Source organism: Vespa velutina, chromosome 2 (assembly GCF_912470025.1).
Source record: "Vespa velutina chromosome 2, iVesVel2.1, whole genome shotgun sequence".
NCBI classification, from domain to species: domain Eukaryota; kingdom Metazoa; phylum Arthropoda; class Insecta; order Hymenoptera; family Vespidae; genus Vespa; species Vespa velutina.
Genome location: NC_062189.1, coordinates 5787093 through 5808896, shown reverse-complemented (window position 1 = coordinate 5808896; position 21804 = coordinate 5787093). Strand labels below are relative to the sequence as shown.

Sequence of the window (21804 nt, the reverse complement as noted above, 5' to 3'; positions counted from 1 at the left end):
TATCACGTATCTACATATATACGAGGTTAATTTGCAAAATTCGTGGCATTCTCTGGACTTTTTTTTTTCTCGCAATGTACAAGTTTTATTATTAAATATATTTTTAAAATATTTTAAAATGGAAAATGTCACGAATTTCACAAAATTACCTCAGTTTATGTGTATATATATATACATATGTATATATGTATATATGTATATATATGTATATATATATAAAAGTACAAACAAATACGTTTTAAGTAAATTACAATCGCGTTAGTCTCGTCTATTTAATTCCAAGTCGGAATACTCGAATCGTCGATGATCGATACGAAGAAGCGCGAGAGAAGTCGCGCAGGCTCGAGAAGAGATTGGAACGCGGCTAGGTTACTAATAAAAGAAAACAGAGAAATGAGGTGAAGAAGTCAGCATTGTCGAGAGAGGAAAAATATCGATGAACGATATCCTCCACGTATAATTTCATTTTTCGTAGAAATTCAATTACGAAACAATTCTATTACGTACGTGAATGAGGTACCATTCATAAATACTTACGAGTTCTTACGAAAGAAACTTACTTATATTAAAAAGTATCATTTATATAATAAATATTTACGTACACGAAACGTAGATAAGAGAACGGTTCTCGTGACCTAATATAATTTTACATTCATATATACATTAATAAAGAGTATGTAAAATATTCGAACACCGCATAATTTCTTGAGAATTTACAAATGAAAAATTAGATAAATAGAAAAAGGAAGAAAAATGGAGAAAAGGAAAAATAGAGACATCAAAACGACACGCGGAACGATCAATTCATTTGAATCACGTAAATAAATCAAAAGCAAGATGCAAATTACGATAGAAAATACATTTATGAAAAAAAGATTCACTCAAAATAGGAACACATAAAGATATATATATATATATATATATATATATATATCGCAACTTTCTTTATGTAAATAGAACGTATAAAAGAACGTATAAAAGAAAAAGAAATCAAACTGTAAATATATACTTATATAATGGAAGAATACACGCATAATTACGTAAACACATATACGTACGTACAACAGACACAGAAAACAATAGATAAAATACTATATTTTATCGGAAAATAATAAAAATATAAAAAATAAAATAATAAAAAAAAAAACACGAAACTAAACGAAGGAGAGAGAGAGAGAGAGAGAGAGAGAGAGAGAGAGAAAAGAGAGACAGAATTTACGCGCACGAATATACATATACATACACATACAAAAATGCACATACATATATATATATATATATATATACACATATTCGTCGTGGGAAATCCTTCGTCTCGCTTCTTTCATCTCAACGTCCACATCGATTTCTTTTGCAAACGTCGGAACGAAATTATTGTGTTAACCGTCGGTCACCGAGAGAATTCACGAAGAAAAATAAGAAATTTATAAATAAAAGACAACTGAATTTTCTTTTAAATATTATTAAAGAAAAAAGAAAAAAATAAAGTAAAGAAGAAAAAAGGAAAAGATATAACAATAAATCAATAAGAAGAAAAAGAAAATAAGAATGATCGAGGAGAAGGGTCGCGCAACAAATCAATCGATATCTATTTGTAATTCTCGTCGTCACGGAACACACACTGTTATTCCGATCTTCGTCATATATGTATATATATTTACGAACTCGAACGTTATTAATAAACGCTTGTTGCCCACCGAGTTGGCGGATCACGAAAACAATGTGAATCACGTTTGTATTTGATTGAACGTAGCAAGCGTTAAATCGCGTGAACAATTACCCTGGCTCTATCCCAGATAAGAAAAAAAAAAGGACAAAAAAAGATGGGGAAAAAACGAGTTAGAAAAAAACCGAAGTTTTTCTATCTTTCTATAGTCACGAAATAATAATTGAGGTCGTCATGGAAGAAGATCGACGCCATTTTATTTCATTATTACGTATATAATACGTATATAATTTTTTTTCGTTCTCTCTACGTCATTGTGTATACGTTATCCGTTCTTTCTTCTATATACGCTTTTCCTTCGAATCGTAAATCTTGCCAAGGCTTCCGAAGTAGTAAAAGTAAAGCCTTTAATGCTCCTGCAGTGCTAACACTTTCCGATACAAATAAAGAAAGAATTTAAAGAGAGAAAGAGAGATAGATAGATAGATAGATAGATAGATAGATAGATAGATAGATAGATAGATAGATAGATAGATAGATAGATAGATAGATAGATAGAAAAAAAAAAGGAAGAGACAGATACAGATAGGGAGAATAGGAATTTTAAAAAGAAAAAAGAGAACGAACGTATACGTATATGCATACATAATACATAACCTACATATGTATATATACGTGTATACGCACATAGGCATATGTATATATATATATATATATATATATATATATATATATATATATGTATATAGAAAAAGACTGGATCGAAGCTTTTCGAAAATTCGGAAAAGATGTCGTGTTTTGCGAGAGCATTTTAATGCACGCTCCCGAGAAATACATTTTCCACGCGTTTTCCTAAATTTTTTCCACGCGTCGTACCTTTCATTGATTTCCTTATGCCTCGGATAACTTCAATGGTCTGATCTTTAACGATTATTTTTTTTCTCTTCTTCCCTCTTCACTTTTCTCTTTTACCTCTCCTTTTCTTCGTCACATTTTTCTTCTTCCTCTTTTTCTTCTTCTTTCTTTTCTTCTTCTTTCCATTTTCCCCTTTTGTTCTCTTTTTTGTTTTTTTTTTCTTTTTGTCCAATTTTTATTTAACCTCTTTCCTTTTCTTTTTTGTTTCTGTTTTTCTTCACTTTCCTCCCCTTTCTCTTCCTCGTTCCTTTCTATATAATTTTTTCTTGAGAACGGTCATTCTCGCTTTATTCCACAAAGATCCGCCGTCTCTCTTGTTGTTATTATTATTTTTTTTTCTCTTTTTCTTGTTTACTTTTTCATCTTTTCTTGTATTCTTCCTCTCCGAAACGATAAGAAAAAGAGAGGAGCATCTCCTCGTCTCTCTGCACGTATTTTCTATTTCTTTTTGATTTTTTTTTTTTTTTTTTTTTTTTTTTTTTTTTTTTTTTTTTTTTTATTATTATTAAATAGAAATGGGGGACGTTCCTCTATTTCACAACTACCCTTCATTATACTCTAACGATATAAATACCGTTTATATTATATTCGATTTCCCTTTTAATTTCTTTGATTTTTTTTCTTTTTCTTGTTTTTTTCTTTCTTTTTTTTTTTTGTTTTGTTTTGATAATCTAAGAAAAGAACATTTCGATCTAGCTTATTAAAAAACGAGAGACAGAACCGAGGGAATTTTACCGTAAAAGAATAGAAGTTAGAACCCGTACGAAATATGGCGGGAAAAACGGAGATTTCTGATACGGAGGATTTTAGTTAGTAATCAAGGATGATCGAGGATGAAGGGTTAATATGCGATAGCGGAAGGGGATTCCTTTCGTTTCCTTATTTTTTTTTTTTTATCCTTCTTCCTTTCATTTTTATCCTTATACGAAAGAGAGATGTTTCTTTAGGGAAAGCGACGAGACGAACTCACCTCCTCGCATAATGCCAGCATACGCCTCGTACTCTCCAGGGACTGAAATAAAAGGAAATGCTTATTATTATCGCGGAAGACTTTTGAAGCAACAAAGAAAAATATAAAAGAAAAAGGTGAAAAAGAAAAATAAATAAATGACGTATATCACATTTTATTCATGAAAGATAAAAAAAATGTGAAATATAAATACGTCGATACGTTGGAATTCGAGAACTTATAATGAAAAGAGAAAAAGATCGTACGAGTAAAATAAAAATTCCATCGTTCGATAAAACGATGAAAGTATGTTCTTTCGCAAAGTATGTAATATTTTTACGTAACGAAGAAAAATCTATGATCGGATCGAACTAATCGCGTTCTACAACGAAAGGACAAAGTTTATGTTAGAGATATGTTACTGTTAATCGAACGCTTACCTCATCGGTGGTCTGGTCGGCCTTCAGCTGTAATTCTTGCAATTCGGTGCGAGGTGGGCCACATTCGGCCGCACCCGCCGCTGACGTTGGTGCAGGCATCTCGGAAGGTGCCCCGAAGCGCTGGTTGGGCCTATCCGGTTAAATCGAAGTCTTCTATTTAACGAGGAATCTCTTCCTCGTGTATTCCTTCTTTTCTTTCAAATACGAAGAGAAAGAAATCAGACGGTTTATGATCTCTCACGTGTTACTGTGTCCAATGATAATGCATCCTGTAACACAAAGAAAGAGAGAAGAACAAAAAAAATAAAGAAGTAAATAAATAACGTAAGGTATCGAAAACGATATCACATCGATCTCATTCTAATTCGTATTATAACAAATTAACTCGATAAATATGTCGTAAATGAATGAACGCGAATTTATTAATTAAACTATTCGAGATGAAAGAACCAATGCGACATGAGAGAAAAAAAAGAGAGAGTGAAAGAGAAAAAGGGAAAAAAAAAGGAGATAAAACTGACAGACAAACAGAGTTAAAGCTCTCTTCCTCGAAGACAAGAAGACAGGCACCACGCGTTCTCCTCTGACAGTAGAAACACCAACGAGGATGGCGAAAGTTGGCGCAACACTTGGGAACTCGCGACTCTTCGTAAAAGAGGAGAGAGAGAGAGAGAGAGAGAGAGAGAGAGAGAGAGAGAGAGAGAAAGAGAGAGAGAGAGAGAGAGAGAGAGAGAGAGAGAGAAGGTGGAGGTGGAGGTGGAGGTGGAGGCCGGCCCACGAATACGCGCGCGACGTTACGGAAAACGTAGCTGGCTGCTAACGGTAGCGTAGACAACACACATCTAAGCCGCGTCCTAACCTTCTACGGAAATCAATACCCGAGGACGAGGGAACGAGAAGCACAGTACAAGCGACCGAGCGACCGAGCGACCGAGCGACCCACCGAAAAATGCGCAGACGCGAACCACCCACTCGTCTCTCTCTCTGTCTCTCTCTCTCTCCCCCCCTCTCTTTCTCTCTTTCTTTATCTCTCTCCCCTACCTCTATCTATCTACACACACATACACACACACACACACACACACACACAAACACGCACGCGCACACGCCAACAACACACATACCTACACATATTTTATACGTCTGCAACCCTCTCTAAAAGCACGCGCCGAAATCGACGAAGCAACCCTACTCTCTCTCTGCTCGCTTCCCGAGACGTCAATGCTGTACGCACCGCAACGATCAGCTGGGTTTCACGACGAGATATGTACAGGTCAGGAATTTTCTCTCTCCCGAGACTATCATCATCCAGCAGGCAATTTTTTTTTCGTGAGGTCGATTCTCATTTAAGAAATATTTCATAGCTCCTGGGAAACACCGGATTTTTTTTTTCTTTCTTTCTTTCTTTCTTTTTTCTCCTTCTTCACCCTCTCTCTCTCTCTCTCTCTCTCTCTCTCTCTCTATCTATCTATCTATCTATCTATCTATCTATCTATCTTTCTCCCTCTCGAAGATCGTTCATTCTCTTTTAATGCGTTCATTTCTTTAATGCGAATCATGCCAGTGATAAAACTCGGATATAGCCAGGCATTGCGATATATGTATACCTAGCCTATCTACTATACCTACTGTATATGCACTTACGTACATATATATCTATGAATTTATTCCAAGAGTGGTACGTAAAACTTTGGGAATTATTTTTGACGATACTATAACATGTTACGACGAACTTTGAATGACGAACGATGCGCATCACCTATCGTCAAAGTCATTTTAATTATTATCAAATTGTCAGTAATTTCTAATGTCGTTTAAGATACGTCCAGCTAAACTTTACGATGTATATTCGTGTCTAATCAAAGAAAGATATTAAACGTTACGTACTCCGTATACGAATGAATTATTATTTTCATAGAGGAGGAGGGGGAAAAAGAAAAATAAAAAAAAAAAAAAAAAAAAAAAGAAAAAACAGAAAATGTTACCCCAACTTCGATTAATCTCGATAATAAATAAACAGATATAAGTGAAAATTCAATACTTGTCAATTTCCATAATAAAGTATATCGGAGGATAAAAAGGAGATCGAGGTAGACCCGATTTAGGATGTCAATCGAATGCTTTTGTCCTTGTCCTTGAGATAGCTGGCTCGCTTCCAAGTTACGACGGGGTAACACGTTTACTCCCCCGATCTTTCACGCCAAGATCACGGTCGATCGGCGCATATGAGCGAACCGAACGTGAAAGGAACATTCCAATGGAGTAATAAAAGAAATGTTGAAGTAATGAAAGATAATGAAAAGTAGGTCGTACGAGATACATATAAAATTATGTAAATAAGTTTATAAAAAAAAAAAATATATATATATATATATATATAATTAATAAATATCTCGATCGATAGGAAAAAAAAAGAATATAATAAAAAAAAAATAAATAAATAAATAAATAAATAAAAAAAGGGGTGAAGCGTTAGATGGTCGGGGGAAGGGGGGGGGGGGACTTTCGAAATAAATATTTACATCTCATATGCAACGAAGACTTTTTTCGAATAAAAATGTACGTCACCTTGAAACCCATACTACATGCAGTTTTCTCCACTGACAATGAGAAAGTAATGAAGAGCTTCGTCGATCGATGATCGCAATTGCGAACGTGCGTAATGTATGAAGATTGCATTAGCATGCGTGAGAGACCGTCGTTCCTATTAATACGACTTCCCAATCGTTAGAAATGCTACGTTAATAAAATATTGTGAATAATGAAGGATGCCTTTCGTGCGAATAATTCCATTACGACGAATTTTTTTTTACCGAGAATAATGATCTGTTTCAATTGATTTTAACCTTTCTTGTTATTTATATTATTTATTATTATTTATATTTAAGAATGTCGATTAATATTAGGGGTTCTTTTTTTTTTTTTTTTTTTTTTTTAAGGAAGAAAAAAGAGAAATTTATGAGAAATCTTACCGATGATACAACATTGCGGTTAATGTGCAAACAACGTGAGAAAATCAATATTTCAAGACACTTATTGTTAGATATGTAATGACGCATAGATACGTCATAGCAATTAGTAAACATGGAACGTATGCTTTTAAGTGCCGCTTTTCGACATTTGTTTCATCCGCTCTCAAACGGTATATAGACCCTTCTTTGCGAATTAATCGGTCGTTCAAAAAAAAAAAAAAAAAAAAAAAAAAAGAAAAAAAAATAAAATAAAATAAATAATACAAAAAAAAATCTCGTGATTCTTCCCAATTTGCTTTTGATTTTGCCAATATGCTTGACCTCTTCGACTTAAATGACCCCGATCGATATTATTGTGCAATATTTTATGTTGCGCAATATTATTCACTTTCTATCAACTACATACGTGAGAGGATTAAATTTACATTACTAATATGATAGATAATAACGAATAAATAAATAGAGATTACATTGTTATCTTTATTATATAAATTATTTCATATCATAATAATTAATGTTCCTTTCTTTTCTTTTCTTAGAATTATATACCTTATATTATCTAATAATAATGACAATGTCAAGCGTTATTTATATTTATATTTGTATTATAAAAATAAATTTTTCAATCTGTATCAATCACTTTGATATGTAATGATTCATCGATATCTATTCAATTATTTTCTACAGATACGAATTAAAAATAAAATTTTCCGTAGTTTATAATTTTTCTTTTTTTCTTTTTTTTTCTGTTTTTTATTTTAATTAAATTTTCAAAGAATATTTAGAAAATTTGAAATTTAATGGCAAATATGATAATATGGAAGAGATATATGAAACAGGATATGATAAAAGATGACTATAGGGATCCTAACCTATGCAATAAAATATAGAATACTGTGAAGACAATTGTTAAAGTAACTCATAAAAGATACAAAGAATATTATAATAAGAGAATTACTTCGTAGAATAATAAAATGACATATCTTCTTAATGGAATGCAATTGTTTATAAAATCTTAAAGAAGAATTTTTGATATGTAAAAAGTACTATATTTCAAAAGAGTTTATGCGTATAATATGATATTAAAAATAATGTCAAAGGAGGAAACGAAGATACTCACTTCCCTTTAACGAGGAACGAAGTGAAATTAACAAACGTGATTAAAATAAGTACACTTTATATGGCACTCAAGTAAATGTCGAAGCAGCATAAAGTAGAAAATCGATAAAACTTTGCCTCAACCCGTAACGTTACGTTTATTTTCGATTTATTAAAAAATAATAATTAGAGAGATATATAATCACTTACCAAAAGGTATCACTCGTAAAGAATCGATTAAAACTAACGTTTCTGACACCGTATACTCCTTCGGAGAACTTGCTTCTAATCGCACTTTGCTGATAACCACTACTATATCAAATTCCTTACCACTACACTAATGACAAAGAAGAAATACTCTTACTAATATAAAGATTTTATTTCAGCGCACTCTTGTGTAAAAATACAGAAATATTGAAAGTTAATATCGATAGAGGTTTGTCGATAGATCGACTAAATAAAACGCACCAATCGTGTAGTTTCTCGATTGAAAAATTTCGATTTCATTGGTAGATCGAAGTAAATAAATTTTAACCAAGAAAATTGTTACTTTAACCTAATATCTACAACAAAATATCCATGAGTATAACGATATTTTCACATAAACGATATGAATGAAATTATTTATACAAATTATTCATTTCTTAGTCCTAATGGTGGGTCGAAACATATTTGTTAAAGTCTAATTCGTGTTCTTTTAAATAAGATTTACGATAATCTTATAGCGACAAGTGTCAATGACAATGTCAACGTTAAAGAACAATGATGTTACTGGTGAACCTCTACGATTGACACATATCAAGCCATCCTTTGATGCTGAAGAACTTGCCTTAGCATCACGTCAAGATTTATGGCATAAGTTTATTGTATTAAATTGCCAACCACACGGAAAAGCAGAGATATTAAAAGCCATTATAAATGCCTGCGAACCAGAAATTTTGTTACCTGTTATGTATAAAAGAGAGAATGAAAATAAAAGTACTTTTCTGGCTAAATGTAATTCTGGTGCTATTGAGAATCTTGTAAAGCAATGCTTGTGTATAGCATTACCTGGTGGCTATGAAATATATATCGATATTATATTAGGATTCATTAATACACGAGAATTATCATTGAATCCTAACAAAGTAATAGCACAATCTTTATACCAGAGATATGAATCAGTGAAAAAGATACTTAATCTAGATGATTTTGAAAATGACAGATTATTAAGCTCAATATTTTGTCCGATATCTATACCAAAGATATTCCATCTTGTTTTAAGATGTGCCAAACAAGGTGTCATGGGCAATAATCGTGAATTGAAATTATCCGTTCGCGAGTTAAGTTTGAAACATAACAATTTGACAGCCATTATATTATTTGAAAAGTTCTTTAATTTTCATTTAACTAAATTAGATTTAAGATATAATCAAATATTAGATGTTGAATATTTACGTTATTTTTCTGAATTTAAGATAACAGAACTTTGGTTGGATGGAAATCCCTTATGTACGCAATATAAAAATGCACAAGAATATGTACAAGCTGTAAAAAATATCTTTCAACATTTACAGAAATTGGACGGAGTAATAATAGGTATGGAGAAGAAATTTATACCAAATATACAAACTCATTATCTTAAAGATGGTTCTAAATTGCCATTAATAAAACAATTTGTGAAACATTTTTTTTTAATGTATGATCAAGAAGATAGATCAATCATGAATGGTCTCTATGATAAAAATGCATTTTACTCTATGACTTTAGGTGCTGGTACAAATTATGTGCATAAGCAAGTAGCTAAATCATTTGTTACAAATAGAAATTTACTCAAATTTGTGGATTATGCCAAATGCCATGAATTTTTATTACGTGGTCCTGATAAAATAATATCAGTATTGAGGCGCCAACCTCCCACATCACACGATATTCGTACATTTAACATAGATTTATTATATGAAAGTAATAATCTCTTAGCCATATCCATACAAGGATTATTTTATTATAAGGAAATTTCTTTTCTTCCTATGGTATTCAATAGAACATTTATTATAGTTGGTAAAGAAGATAACGAATATTGTATAACTAATGATCAGTACTTTATTGATGGACCTTACTCTAATAATCTAATACAAATTAATACTGAAATGAAACATGACATTAAAAATATGTGTGTATTTGTCCCAACTATATTTAGTCCATCAGAAAAAAAGAAACTAATTGTATTTTTACAAGAACTAACGTCAATGAATTCAACATTTAGTTTAAAATTTCTAGAGGATGTTAATTGGGATATAAGACGTGCAATCACTAATTTTACAAAAATGTATACATTAAATGATGTACCTCCAGAAGCTTTTGAATAAATTATTTTTATATAATATGAATCAATCGAAATTTTTGGATATATTACTTATAGATCGTTAACAATCTATATTCTAATATATTTATTTTTTAGTAAACACCATAAATTCGTGGAATATTAAATAATTTCTATTTATAAATGAACATTATTGCTGACTCACATAAATTTATGTACAATTTCAGATGAAGTATATTTATAAATTACTCTTAGTGAAGTACGATATAAAACTATTATAAGGTTATATTGTATGTGATAATCCTAACAAGTGCTATAAAGGATCTTATCGCATTTAAGAAAATCAATAATTTTCAACATAGAACGAATATTCGTCAGCTGATCAGAACCTATTGATTGTTTGCTTATTTTGTCCTACAAGCACACAGGATAACAAATATTCTAAGAATATAATCCCTATACTTCAATATCTTCAATCGTTAAAAATGTCATATAAAATTTTTCACAAGTCATTGATTTACGTTATATAATCATAGAAACATTAAAAATATTTCATTTCAGTAATACAATTCCTTAGTTTAGAGAATATATATTTTATAGTAGTAGGGATTTTTATGCTCGAGTAGCGGTAATACTACTCGCCTGCATTGCAGGTTCCATACTGCATAGGGGCCTCAGTTTGCACGTTCCTGTCAAATATAACGTTAGCTATGGTAAGTTCAATATTAAACTTTGCATATTGATTTATACTAAAATAATTTCATTATATTCAAGTTTTTAATATATAATTTTTTTTATTAATTTTAATTATTTTTAATATATTAATTTTTTTATTAATGAAACAGTTGAATGACCTGTCTTGTATTACATCAATACTGTACATAAATTCTATTATACATAAAGTACTAAATTTAACTTGAATTCATTATAACTTTTTACAGCGGATGAAAGCATTGAGATGTCCTACTGATGAGCTTAGTCTCACCAACTGTGCTATTATTAATCCTGATGACTTTCCAGAGGATGTGAAGTAAAATTATATTTTAATTATATACAAAAAATTTGATGTCAATCAATTATTCTATCAGTCTAACCAATTTTATATGTATTCTTTAGACATATAGAAGTATCCACTGGTCCGAATCAGCATTTCGTGTTTACTGTGAAGCATCATCATGAGGTTCCTCATGGAGCGGTTGGATTTAGCTTGCCTCAACGAAAGTGGGCTACGCTTTCTCTTGGACAAGATATTGAAGTTCGACCTTATTACTTTGATCCAACATCTAGTTCTGAATGCTTATGTACTATTGTGTTGGAAGCTGACTTTTTACAAAAAAAATCGTATGTCTTGTTTATCATTATGATAATATCTGTTTTCTTATCGAACAAGAGATGTTATATTGTATTCTCTCTCTATGTATATATATATATATATATATATATATTTTTTTTTTTTTTTTTCTAGGACATCTTTGGAACCATATAATACAGATGAGATGGCCAAAGATTTCCTGTTGCGCTTTTCGGGACAGGCATTCACCGTGGGTCAGCAGCTGGTATTTCAATTTAAAGACAAAAAAATGCTTGGCCTTGTTGTTAAAAGTTTAGAAGCTGCTGATCTTTCTGCTCTTAAATCAGGGCAAAATCCAACACCAAAAAAGACAGAAATGGGTCGTTGCTTGGGTGATACTGTAATACAATTTGAGAAAGCAGAAAATTCAAGTATAAATCTTATTGGAAAAGCAAAAGGGAAAGTTGTTCGACAGTCAATTATTAATCCAGATTGGGATTTCCAAAAGATGGGGATTGGTGGTTTAGATAAGGAGTTCAGTGCTATCTTCAGAAGAGCATTTGCATCAAGAGTTTTCCCACCAGAAATTGTAACTCAATTAGGTTGCAAACACGTTAAGGGTATTTTACTTTATGGTCCACCAGGAACAGGAAAAACATTAATGGCAAGGCAGATAGGTACCATGTTAAATGCAAGAGAGCCAAAAATAGTTAATGGTCCACAAATCTTAGATAAATATGTTGGAGAAAGTGAAGCTAATGTTAGACGATTATTTGCTGATGCAGAAGATGAAGAAAAGAGGGTATATATGCTTTATTTAATATTATATATTAATAATTGCAATTATAGAATTTAATTATTATAATATAAAATCATTTGCAGCTCGGTCCAAACAGTGGATTACATATTATAATCTTTGATGAGATTGATGCTATTTGCAAATCTAGAGGCAGTGTAGCTGGTAATACTGGAGTGCATGATACAGTCGTCAATCAGCTACTTGCAAAAATTGATGGTGTTGAACAATTAAATAATATACTAGTTATTGGTATGACCAATAGACGAGATATGATCGACGAAGCTCTTTTACGTCCTGGTAGATTGGAGGTAAAAAAATATATAAGCAAATATATTAACATCGTATATGTCTACATTAATAATTGATATTTAAAGGTACAAATGGAAATCAGTTTACCGGATGAAAATGGAAGATTGCAAATCCTTAATATTCATACATCTAGAATGAAGGATTATAAGAAAATATCACCTGATGTAGATTTAAAGGAATTGGCAGTAAAAACTAAGAATTTTAGTGGTGCTGAATTAGAAGGTCTCGTAAGAGCAGCCCAAAGTACAGCCATGAATAGATTAATCAAAGCTTCAAGTAAAGTTGAAGTAGATCCAGCTGCAATGGAAAAACTTATGGTTGCTAGATCCGACTTTTTACATGCTCTTGAAAATGACGTTAAGCCAGTAAGTAAATTTAAATCATAAAAAAGTAAACAATTCATCAAAATTAAATGAAATAATAATAATAATAATAATAATAATAATAATAATAATAATAATAATAATAATAATAATATACACACACACACACACACACTTATATATTCATTGAATAATTTTTTAGGCATTTGGTACAAGCGCAGAAGCTCTTGATCACTTACTTATTCGCGGTATTATTTCTTGGGGAAGATCAGTTACTGAAATTCTATCTGATGGTATGCTTTATATACAAGAAGCACGTGCCGCGGAAAGCTCAGGTCTTGTATCAGTTCTCTTAGAAGGACCTCCAAACAGTGGAAAAACAGCTCTTGCAGCACAAATTGCTAAGAATTCTGACTTTCCATTCGTTAAGGTTTGCACTCCAGAAGACATGGTTGGCTTCACAGAATCTGCGAAATGTCTGTCAATACGAAAGGTAATATAATTATTTTAATTTATATTAACATGGATAAATAAATTAAAATATTATATACAATAATATATTGTAGGTATTTGATGATGCATATCGTTCGCAACTTAGTTGCATTTTGGTTGACAATATTGAACGTTTATTAGATTATGGCCCTATTGGTCCACGTTACTCGAATTTAACATTGCAAGCGCTTCTTGTTTTATTAAAGAAGCAACCACCTCGTGGTCGTAAATTATTGATTCTTTGCACTTCAAGTCGCAGGTAAATATTTTATCATATACAAACAAATAAATATTTATACCTACATAATATATTTCATTTGTTCATTGCAGACAAGTTTTGGATGATATGGAAGTACTATCAGCATTTAGTAGTACCATTCACGTTCCTAATTTATCTACACCCGAACATCTCTTAAATGTCTTGGAAGAAGTAGATTTATTCACAAAACAAGAAATGGCATCTTTACATGGAAAACTTCAAGGAAAACGGTAACATATTATTAAATTACAATTATTTATTTTTATATACGAAAAAATAACTTATCTTTTTCTTCTGATTCTAGTATATTTATTGGTATAAAGAAATTATTATGCCTGATAGACTTGGCTCGTCAAGTAGAGCCTAATTACAGAGTACCAAAATTCCTCTCAAAATTAGAAGAGGAAGGTGGATTAGAATAAAAAAAAAAAAATTGGTTTCTGAATTCTAACTGTGTAGTATCCATAGGTTGGTATGATAAATTTTTATATATTAGAATAAGCTAAATACAACTAGAAATTATCAATTTATGTAATACAGAATCGATATATCAAGTATAATTCCTTTGTAGGTATTTTTTGCGATCGGATGGAACAAAATTACAAGATCAATAATTCTAACAACATAATATCTTTATAAAATGTTTATGCATTAGCAAAAATGAAAAATATCTTCAATCTTAAATGGTATTATCTATTTTTTATACCATTTAAACAAAAGGACATAGATATACTTATATTTATTTTATATATTTTTTGTTATCATATAAGTGATTTTTATATAAGTAAATATATTAAGTAATTTTAATTTAATATGTATATCATCCCGATTATACAAATTTTGACTTTCAAAAAATATTGAATGTATCATTATGAAATGATACTTTAATTTTGTTCTTCAAATAATTCCTTTCGAATTCGATAATGTTTTGTAATAATATTTCTGTGTGAAAAATTATATATGCTTTAATTTTTAATCTTGAATAGGCGTACGTAAAAGGATCTTTGTGATACATTCTTTGAATTTTTCTCTTTCAGTATACGTCAGTACAATATGATTTATGACATGATAAATATCGATTAAATTTAACCATATATGTATGTGCACGCGATACTTACGCCACGTATGACCTCATATATCTGCTTGTTATATGATCGTTTGACATCACAGTGATTAATTATTGTTAGCAATAAATATAATAACACCTATTCTTGATCAAACACAATGAAAATCTGAATTATGTATATTATTGATTTTAGACTGTTTTGTAATTATCATTGTTCGATGAAAATCATAAAAGAATGATAAACAACTTATATCTCGAAAATATAAGATTGAATAGAACAGAAAAAAAAACAGTTAATTCGATAAAACGTTTGTTCGATCCTTTTACTTACTATTTGAGACTAAGGACTATTGCATATTTGATTTTGTAGAAAAACAGAAATGTTACTTAAAAAATTGATCGATTTCGAAATAATGAAATTATCCTAATATAAATTTTTATATGTACGAATAGTAGGTTCTCTGATAAAGTGCAGATTATAATTATTTGATTACAGATAATAAGGTGGATAATAATCGTCGATGTAATAGCAGAAGTTGACAAGATTTATTCGAAATTATCTAGTTAAAATGTTACTATAATTGTTTATAAAAGAAATATTATAGAATTGATTTAGCTTTTGATTGTTATTCTTAAACTGTTGTAAAATTATTCTATTCGCATATATATAAAACTACAATAGTGTTTAAATATTTAATGCAACCATAGGACAATGATATGTCTCCGAAGTATATAACAAATGTACAAAAGGTAATAGGAAAATGTAAAAAAAAAGAGAGTTGTATTCCTATTACGTAATTACAACACATAAGTACACATATACATATGTATATGTACCTATACGTTTATGATTAATAAAGCAACAATTATATATAATATATATATATATATATAAATATAATGTATACACATGTGTATATATGTATATATATAATTTTTGCTTCATAAATCGAAAACGATTAAAAAATGAAAATAATTATTCCTTTATGTTACATGTACAGCTTGTGTAATAAATGTATGTACAGCTTATATGTCAGTGTACAGGTATAGACTAATTTTTCTATTTATATATTTCATTACATAATTTTTTATTTTATTTGTTTTTTTTTTATAAATAATGCATTTACTTTGCTTTATATTTCTAAAAAAAATTTTACAAATCAACAAATGAATAACAATCAATATTATTTCTATTGATAATCATATAGGTGTATGTAAATGTATTGTTAAAATCATATATATATTAAATGTTTCCAAATAAAATATTATAACGAAATGTTACTGTTTTTAAGTACAGTGATAATAAATGCTTTTGGTCTATTTGAGAAATAAACATAAGAAACGATACATGCGTTTGAAGATAATTTGTTTATAATTGAAATTTTATTTACTTAATGAAATTAAATGTGATACTTAAACTTAGCTATGTGAGTACTATCTTGTATTGCGTAGCATCATTCTTCTATTACAGGTTCAATAAAAAATTTAAGATATAGATCATATTAAGACATAAATCATCATAGAAAAACAATACTAATCATAATACAAGATGATAAAAGTTTTAAAACTTTAGATGATCAATCTTTAGTCTAAAAGATTATATATTTGTTTTGAAAAATTGTTCCTTCGTTAGAGTAAATAATATTTATTTATAATACAAATCAACATTTTTACATAATAACAATACCCAATTTATTGCTACCGCTCTTTTTCGCAATTAGTTCTCATTATCTACATGTGCGATTTTTTATCATAGTTATCGGTAACATGTACTTGCTTTTTAAGATTAATAATTATATACATATATATATATATATATATATATATATATATATATATAATTATTAATACTTTTAAGATTAATAATTATATATTAATAATTATATATATAATTATTATGAGAGAATAGTGTATATTATATAATTAAAATATTAAAAGATATTAAGCACTGGCGCATCATTTTGTTCTTTAAATAAACGTATGTAAAAAATTATTTTAATAATACAACTATGCATCCAAAAGATCGTCGTCGCTATCCGATTGACACTGCGTTGGATCATTACTAGCATCTAATAAAAGACGAGCCTGCTCATTAGTACCGACCTAAAAATAGAACGATACATAAAATTAGAGATATTTATAGAAAATTTACATTGAAATCTTTCTTTTTTTACATATCATAAATTAAATTCAAATTATCATGTATACCCTGCAGTATTGAACGCGACCATTTCTTCTTCTGGAATTGCAGAAATTAAAATAGGATTGCAAACAGGCTCTCTTATTCGGATTTCGATAATACAATAAAGCTAGCAGAAACATACATATAGTAATTACGATACCAGCTATCAGGCCCGCTGAAAATATAAAAATTTAATTTTTGAATAATTATCAAAGATATGTCCATATTTACACAATTAATTATTTTAATTTAATATAAAAAATGACAATAGATACTTGCCATGACTAGAAGTACTTTGAATGTTTTCTTGTTTATCTGCGAAAGTAAATTTCGATTCCATGTTGGATTGATTAATACAAATTACATTTGTGTACCATTCAAATTCTGTCCTACACTGTGATTCCTATTAAAAAACAAAAAAACAAATAGATATATTAAGTATCTAAAACGAGAATAATAATTTAACGCAACTTTGTAATTCCTTCTTTCTTTTTTTACTTCGTCATTCGAGTATTAAATGATGTAATTTAAATACGACGATAAGAAGTTCAAATGTCTCTTAGAATTTTTAAAAGCTTCTTGTTAAGAAATATTTGCTTGTTCAGAAGATTTTCTCGTATTGCATACAATGGGAAGTATTATCATCAATAAGAACTTCGTCATTTTCCCATCGCGTCGAACCATTTTTTACGAATGATAATCTTTGGAAAATTAATATTTACAAATTATTTATACGTGTACTACAAACGTGTTAACCAATTCGCTATCATTATGATAGTCATTTATTTGTTACATGCTTGGTACTTCCTAATCAGAAAGCATTGTCTAATGTTTATAAATAAAAACTTTACATTATACAAACATACATATGTATGTACCACGTAATCTATCTTTTTCAGGTAAAAGAGAACTCTTGAAGATAAATAATACAATGAAGTTAAATAACTAAAAAATCTTCTACTACAATTATGACTATAATCGACTACATCGATATTTTTTAGATCTCCGTTAGAAAATGTGTATGTATAAAAAACAAGATCGAATGTAAAATAAGACGATTTTTTTTAGAAGCCACTCTCCATTCTAATGCGTATAACTACAAGTATTATCCTCTAAAAAAATATTGGTAATTGTAAAATAAAAGAAAAAATAATTGAGATGTAAGAACTGTAATTACAATATTCAAGGAGTTATTTTTTTATATTTTTTATCATATATTATTATTTGCTCAATAAAGTCTTTTCTTTTATTATAGTTGTAATCTATTTTCAAAAAGTGAATACACAAAGTAAAATAAAGTGCATATTTTTTACGTAATGTCCTAAAATGATTAACACTTTAAATATTCAAAACTCTGAAATATTTGGCACCTTTAAATAAATTGACTTCGAAACTTTTTAGAAATGGCTTCCATTTCACTTAATAAGTATTGGAAATAAATTTCATTCAATTGTTATAACAATATAAAAAAAAATAACATTTTTATACTGAAATAATGTTTACCAAAATTTCATTATTTTTACTTGACTGCCAATAATGTTAATTCCATGGGTAGTGAATGTGTTAAATTGCTTTTACTGCCTTTTTTACAGTCAGGCAATAAACCGAAATTGATGATAATCGGCAACCGCTTGGGAAATCCAGAAAATAATGGAAATTCTGGAGGTGCACTTATGGTAGAAAAATAAAACTTAAGCCACAGGTATGCTAATTGGTCTTTACAACGAAAACTAATGAAGAAAGTAATAAAGAAAAATATAATCTCGAAGGTTTTCAAAGAAATTCTTCAAATATGCTTTCTCATTGTTCGATCAAGTGATTAAGGATTTATTTTCTCTCTCTCTCTTACTATCTCTCTCTCTCTTTCTCTCCCTCTCTTTCTCTCTCTCTCTCTCTCTCTCTCTCTCTTTCTCTCTCTCTCTCTCTCTTTCACTTTCTCTCTCCCTCTCTTTTTGTTTTTTTCTTTTTTTATACTTTGCCCCTATACAAAACAACATTTGTAAATTATTTTTTGATTTAGACATTTGTTAAAATTGTTTCAAATGTAGCAGAATTCATTGGAATTTTTTTTCAAGATTATTTTATTTACAGAAAAACTGTGTAAATTTAAATAGGTATATACTTTATATACTGGGAAATATAAAGTAATCCATGCAAATGTTTATTATTCTAAGCCATATGGCTTAACATAAATTTCGAAGGATCATAGTTTTCAAGGATATCAGAATTTAGAAGAAAATTTTCACACTTAGACGACATTTAGAAAAAAAGTTTGGTATATAAACTTTTTTCTTATAAATTAAGAAGAAAAACGTTATACACTTATTTTTAATTTAATTTTAAAATGATAAAGATATTTACCGTTCGCCTTGTAAAAGTATTCATTTTTTCTTTAGGGACACCATAAATTATTTTAGAATTAATTTATTTTCCCTTTGTTACATGTAATATCCGTTGAAAGGAAAATAACCAACACATGTTCGACAGACTTTCCTGAATCATTTATAAAATTATCAATCAAAAAATATTTGTAAACTTTACAAAAGTTTTAAGACTTGTTTTAAATTAAATAAGTTACTATATAGTTTTAGTAAACACATTGATGTATTTATTTAAACATTTATCTATGAATTCATGAAGAAATTTCATATGTATATAAAGAATTAAAAAGAAATAATTCTTTTTTATAACAGCTATAAAAAAATACAACATGGAAATTTGTTAAATCCTTTATCAAAAATGTTCATAACAAAAAGAATAGCCATTAAAAATCGTTCCAATAATTATTAATTTGTAAATAATAAATCGTTGATTTATATTACATACGAATTTTACGAGCGCTTCCATTTATCGGGTCACGTGGGAGCAGTGGCCAATGACGCGCGTCGGTAATGTGGATCACGTGACGGCCTACTGTATAGCAAGTACATTAAACGTTCGCGAGACGAGACCATCAGTCTACGTTAAGACGTGTAGTAGTATGTATCCATTCTGCGAAATTTTTGATTCCGTTTCTTTTCCCCGTGCGTTCAAATGTGTCATGCTAGTTATCTGAGATTTTGCAATTGATTTTTATCATTTATTATATGGAACTATCATTCTTACGATAATAAATACGTATAAAAAGAAATAAAAAGGTGCACGCAATGTTACCGATCAACTGTTTACAATTGGAATTCTAAACAGCTTCGAGGACATATGATCGAGACATAGCAGTCTACATTGATTCTGGTGAGTAGTATAAAATCATGATCTCGGATTCACGTCATCACGAGAAATGAGAAAAACCGGTTTTTCTATTGGTATCACATATTGCTGAAATATTCGCTTTTTTAATCATATTTACATTTTTCTTCTTTTGCTCTTATCTTTTTTATTTTCAAAGGAAAATCACCTTTGTAATTTTTCGTTCGAAATTATTCTAAATTCGTAACTATAATAAAATATGCAACAGTTACGAGATTGTATGACATCGCCATTGAAGATTTTTTAGTATTCTAGTCAATGGTCACGTGTCTAGCTACGATATAATACAGGAAACAAAATCATGAAATCTATTGTAACATTGTTCAAGATAGAACTTCACATGTAATCTCGAAACTACGTTACACAGCACGCACTCTCTCTCTCTCCCTCTCTCTCTCTCTCTCTCTCTCTCTCTCTCTCTCCTACTCTCTTTGCGAACATTTCTTTCCAAGAAACGTGTGATATTTGTATTCCTTAGAAAAGTATTATATTTTATCGATCACGCATGCGTAAATTGCAAATAAATTTGCCTATATTTTTTTTTTCGATCTTCAGATACGATACTTTGATAACATTTGAAAATATTTATGTAAAAGATCTTTATTATTATTATTGTTATTGTTATATAATTCAAAGAATACGAGCAAGATTTGAATAAGATTATTATTTACCGGCCAAACAAAGGAATATATCAATAAATATATTTTGTAAAACGTTAATTCCGAGTATTTAGATCCGAGTAAAGATTTGGCAAACTTTCCCAAGCTAGGAGCGACTTCATGCAAGAAGATTATACGTTTTGCGAATGGAAATTAGAAAACATCTAAAGGAGATTATTGGCCTTATCTATTATCATTTTCGTCGTTCCTCCTATTTTCTCTTTTTTTTTTATCGATTCCTGTTTTTCTATTTTGTATGTCGTATGGATATATATGTCGTGTTTAACGCGATACGAAGTTTGGAGTATGTAAACATATAGGTCATCTTAATCGTCGACCTCGGCGATATATATCAGTAAATCCATTATTGTATAAGTGATGAGTTTCATTACACATTTTAAGCTTGTCCTTGTACTGGTGAAAAAGATTAAATATGTAATATTTATTATAGAGTGGTAATAGCGAAATTATAGTTATGATATTTGTATATTAGATTCGAAATTCTTTTTTTAATTAAAAAAAAATAAATACATAAAAAAAGAAAAAAGAAAAAGAAAAAAAAAATAAAAGACAAAAAAACAAAAAAGATTATTTATCGCTAGAAAGATTCCTCCGATTAAATTACGTACCAATATCACCAAAGGTATAATTTCAATGACTGATAAAAACGCATTTACGAGATTTCGTCTGATTTGAATTTCTCCTTGAACGTATATATTTAACAATTAAGTGTAATACTTAAAAATACTCATTTCAAATCTAGCAAAATCGCACCTATAATCAGTTTCATTTTCGATATAGTTATAAGCTAATCAATAGCTATAAGCTATCTTCGT

The 21804-nt window shown here is 29.4% G+C and overlaps 5 protein-coding genes across 15 annotated transcripts in view; 3 read left to right on the top strand and 2 right to left on the bottom strand.

Annotated features, from left to right (window-relative positions):
• Window positions 1-8402, bottom strand: part of LOC124946698 (synaptosomal-associated protein 25-like) — a 30234-nt gene extending 21832 nt beyond the window's left edge. For 2 of the 5 annotated variants that reach the window (XM_047487781.1, XM_047487778.1), the window contains exons 1-3: window positions 8251-8402; window positions 3971-4239; window positions 3552-3593 (exon numbers count right to left, since the gene is read on the bottom strand). In XM_047487781.1, the coding sequence (XP_047343737.1) occupies window positions 3552-3593; window positions 3971-4069 (141 nt within the window). In that variant the 5' untranslated portion in view covers window positions 4070-4239; window positions 8251-8402. Of the gene's footprint in view, window positions 1-3551; window positions 3594-3970; window positions 4240-4491; window positions 4876-8250 lie in introns of those variants that run through there. The other 3 variants (XM_047487777.1, XM_047487779.1, XM_047487780.1) reach the window with 2 other exon arrangements.
• A 133-nt stretch (window positions 8403-8535) lies between these two features.
• Window positions 8536-10409, top strand: LOC124946688 (nuclear RNA export factor 1-like). 2 transcript variants are annotated; one of them, XM_047487753.1, is made up of 3 exons: window positions 8536-8696; window positions 8766-9618; window positions 9790-10409. In XM_047487753.1, the coding sequence occupies exons 1-3, from the start codon at window positions 8655-8657 to the stop codon at window positions 10386-10388; spliced, it is 1494 nt and encodes a 497-aa protein (XP_047343709.1). In that variant the 5' UTR covers window positions 8536-8654; the 3' UTR covers window positions 10389-10409. The 2 variants fall into 2 exon arrangements, with proteins under 2 accessions (XP_047343709.1, XP_047343708.1); XM_047487752.1 differs by having other exon boundaries at window positions 8766-10409.
• A 493-nt stretch (window positions 10410-10902) lies between these two features.
• On the top strand, window positions 10903-16303 carry LOC124946685 (vesicle-fusing ATPase 1-like). 3 transcript variants are annotated; one of them, XR_007100158.1, is made up of 12 exons: window positions 10903-11055; window positions 11284-11372; window positions 11459-11683; window positions 11808-12435; window positions 12516-12740; window positions 12807-13106; window positions 13267-13557; window positions 13631-13815; window positions 13887-14045; window positions 14120-14283; window positions 14387-14501; window positions 15378-16303. XR_007100158.1 is itself a non-coding variant. In XM_047487739.1 (11 exons), exons 1-10 carry the CDS (start codon window positions 11053-11055, stop codon window positions 14235-14237), a joined length of 2223 nt encoding a protein of 740 aa, XP_047343695.1. In that variant the 5' UTR covers window positions 10903-11052; the 3' UTR covers window positions 14238-14283; window positions 15378-16303. The 3 variants fall into 3 exon arrangements, 2 of the variants coding, with proteins under 2 accessions (XP_047343695.1, XP_047343694.1); XM_047487739.1 differs by lacking the exon at window positions 14387-14501; XM_047487738.1 differs by having other exon boundaries at window positions 14387-16303.
• A 449-nt stretch (window positions 16304-16752) lies between these two features.
• LOC124946682 (cation-independent mannose-6-phosphate receptor) overlaps window positions 16753-21804 on the bottom strand; it is a 17117-nt gene continuing 12065 nt past the window's right edge. For 3 of the 4 annotated variants that reach the window (XM_047487730.1, XM_047487729.1, XM_047487731.1), the window contains 3 exons: window positions 17343-17466; window positions 17090-17238; window positions 16753-16984 (listed from right to left, as the gene is read on the bottom strand). In XM_047487730.1, coding sequence (XP_047343686.1) covers window positions 16889-16984; window positions 17090-17238; window positions 17343-17466 — 369 coding nt within the window. In that variant the 3' untranslated portion in view covers window positions 16753-16888. Of the gene's footprint in view, window positions 16985-17089; window positions 17239-17342; window positions 17467-17534; window positions 17765-21804 lie in introns of those variants that run through there. The other variant, XR_007100157.1, reaches the window with a different exon arrangement.
• The window catches only part of LOC124946679 (protein toll), a 12205-nt gene continuing 10406 nt past the window's right edge, over window positions 20006-21804 (top strand). Inside the window, exon 1 of the mRNA XM_047487721.1 lies at window positions 20006-20294. The gene's annotated coding sequence lies outside the window, so the exon portion shown is untranslated. The remainder of the gene's footprint in view (window positions 20295-21804) is intronic.

What these genes read in the sequence shown, in the direction of transcription:
- LOC124946688 (XM_047487752.1), top strand. Translation starts at nt 8,655, where the DNA reads ATGAAATTATTTATACAAATTATTCATTTCTTAGTCCTAATG. An exon ending in TTCATTTCTTAGTCCTAATG is followed by an intron (nt 8,697 to 8,765) that starts GTGGGTCGAAAC and finishes ATAATCTTATAG; the next exon opens with CGACAAGTGTCAATGACAAT.
- LOC124946685 (XM_047487739.1), top strand. An exon ending in AATGTCTGTCAATACGAAAG is followed by an intron (nt 13,558 to 13,630) that starts GTAATATAATTA and finishes AATATATTGTAG; the next exon opens with GTATTTGATGATGCATATCG. An exon ending in GGAAAACTTCAAGGAAAACG is followed by an intron (nt 14,046 to 14,119) that starts GTAACATATTAT and finishes TTCTGATTCTAG; the next exon opens with TATATTTATTGGTATAAAGA.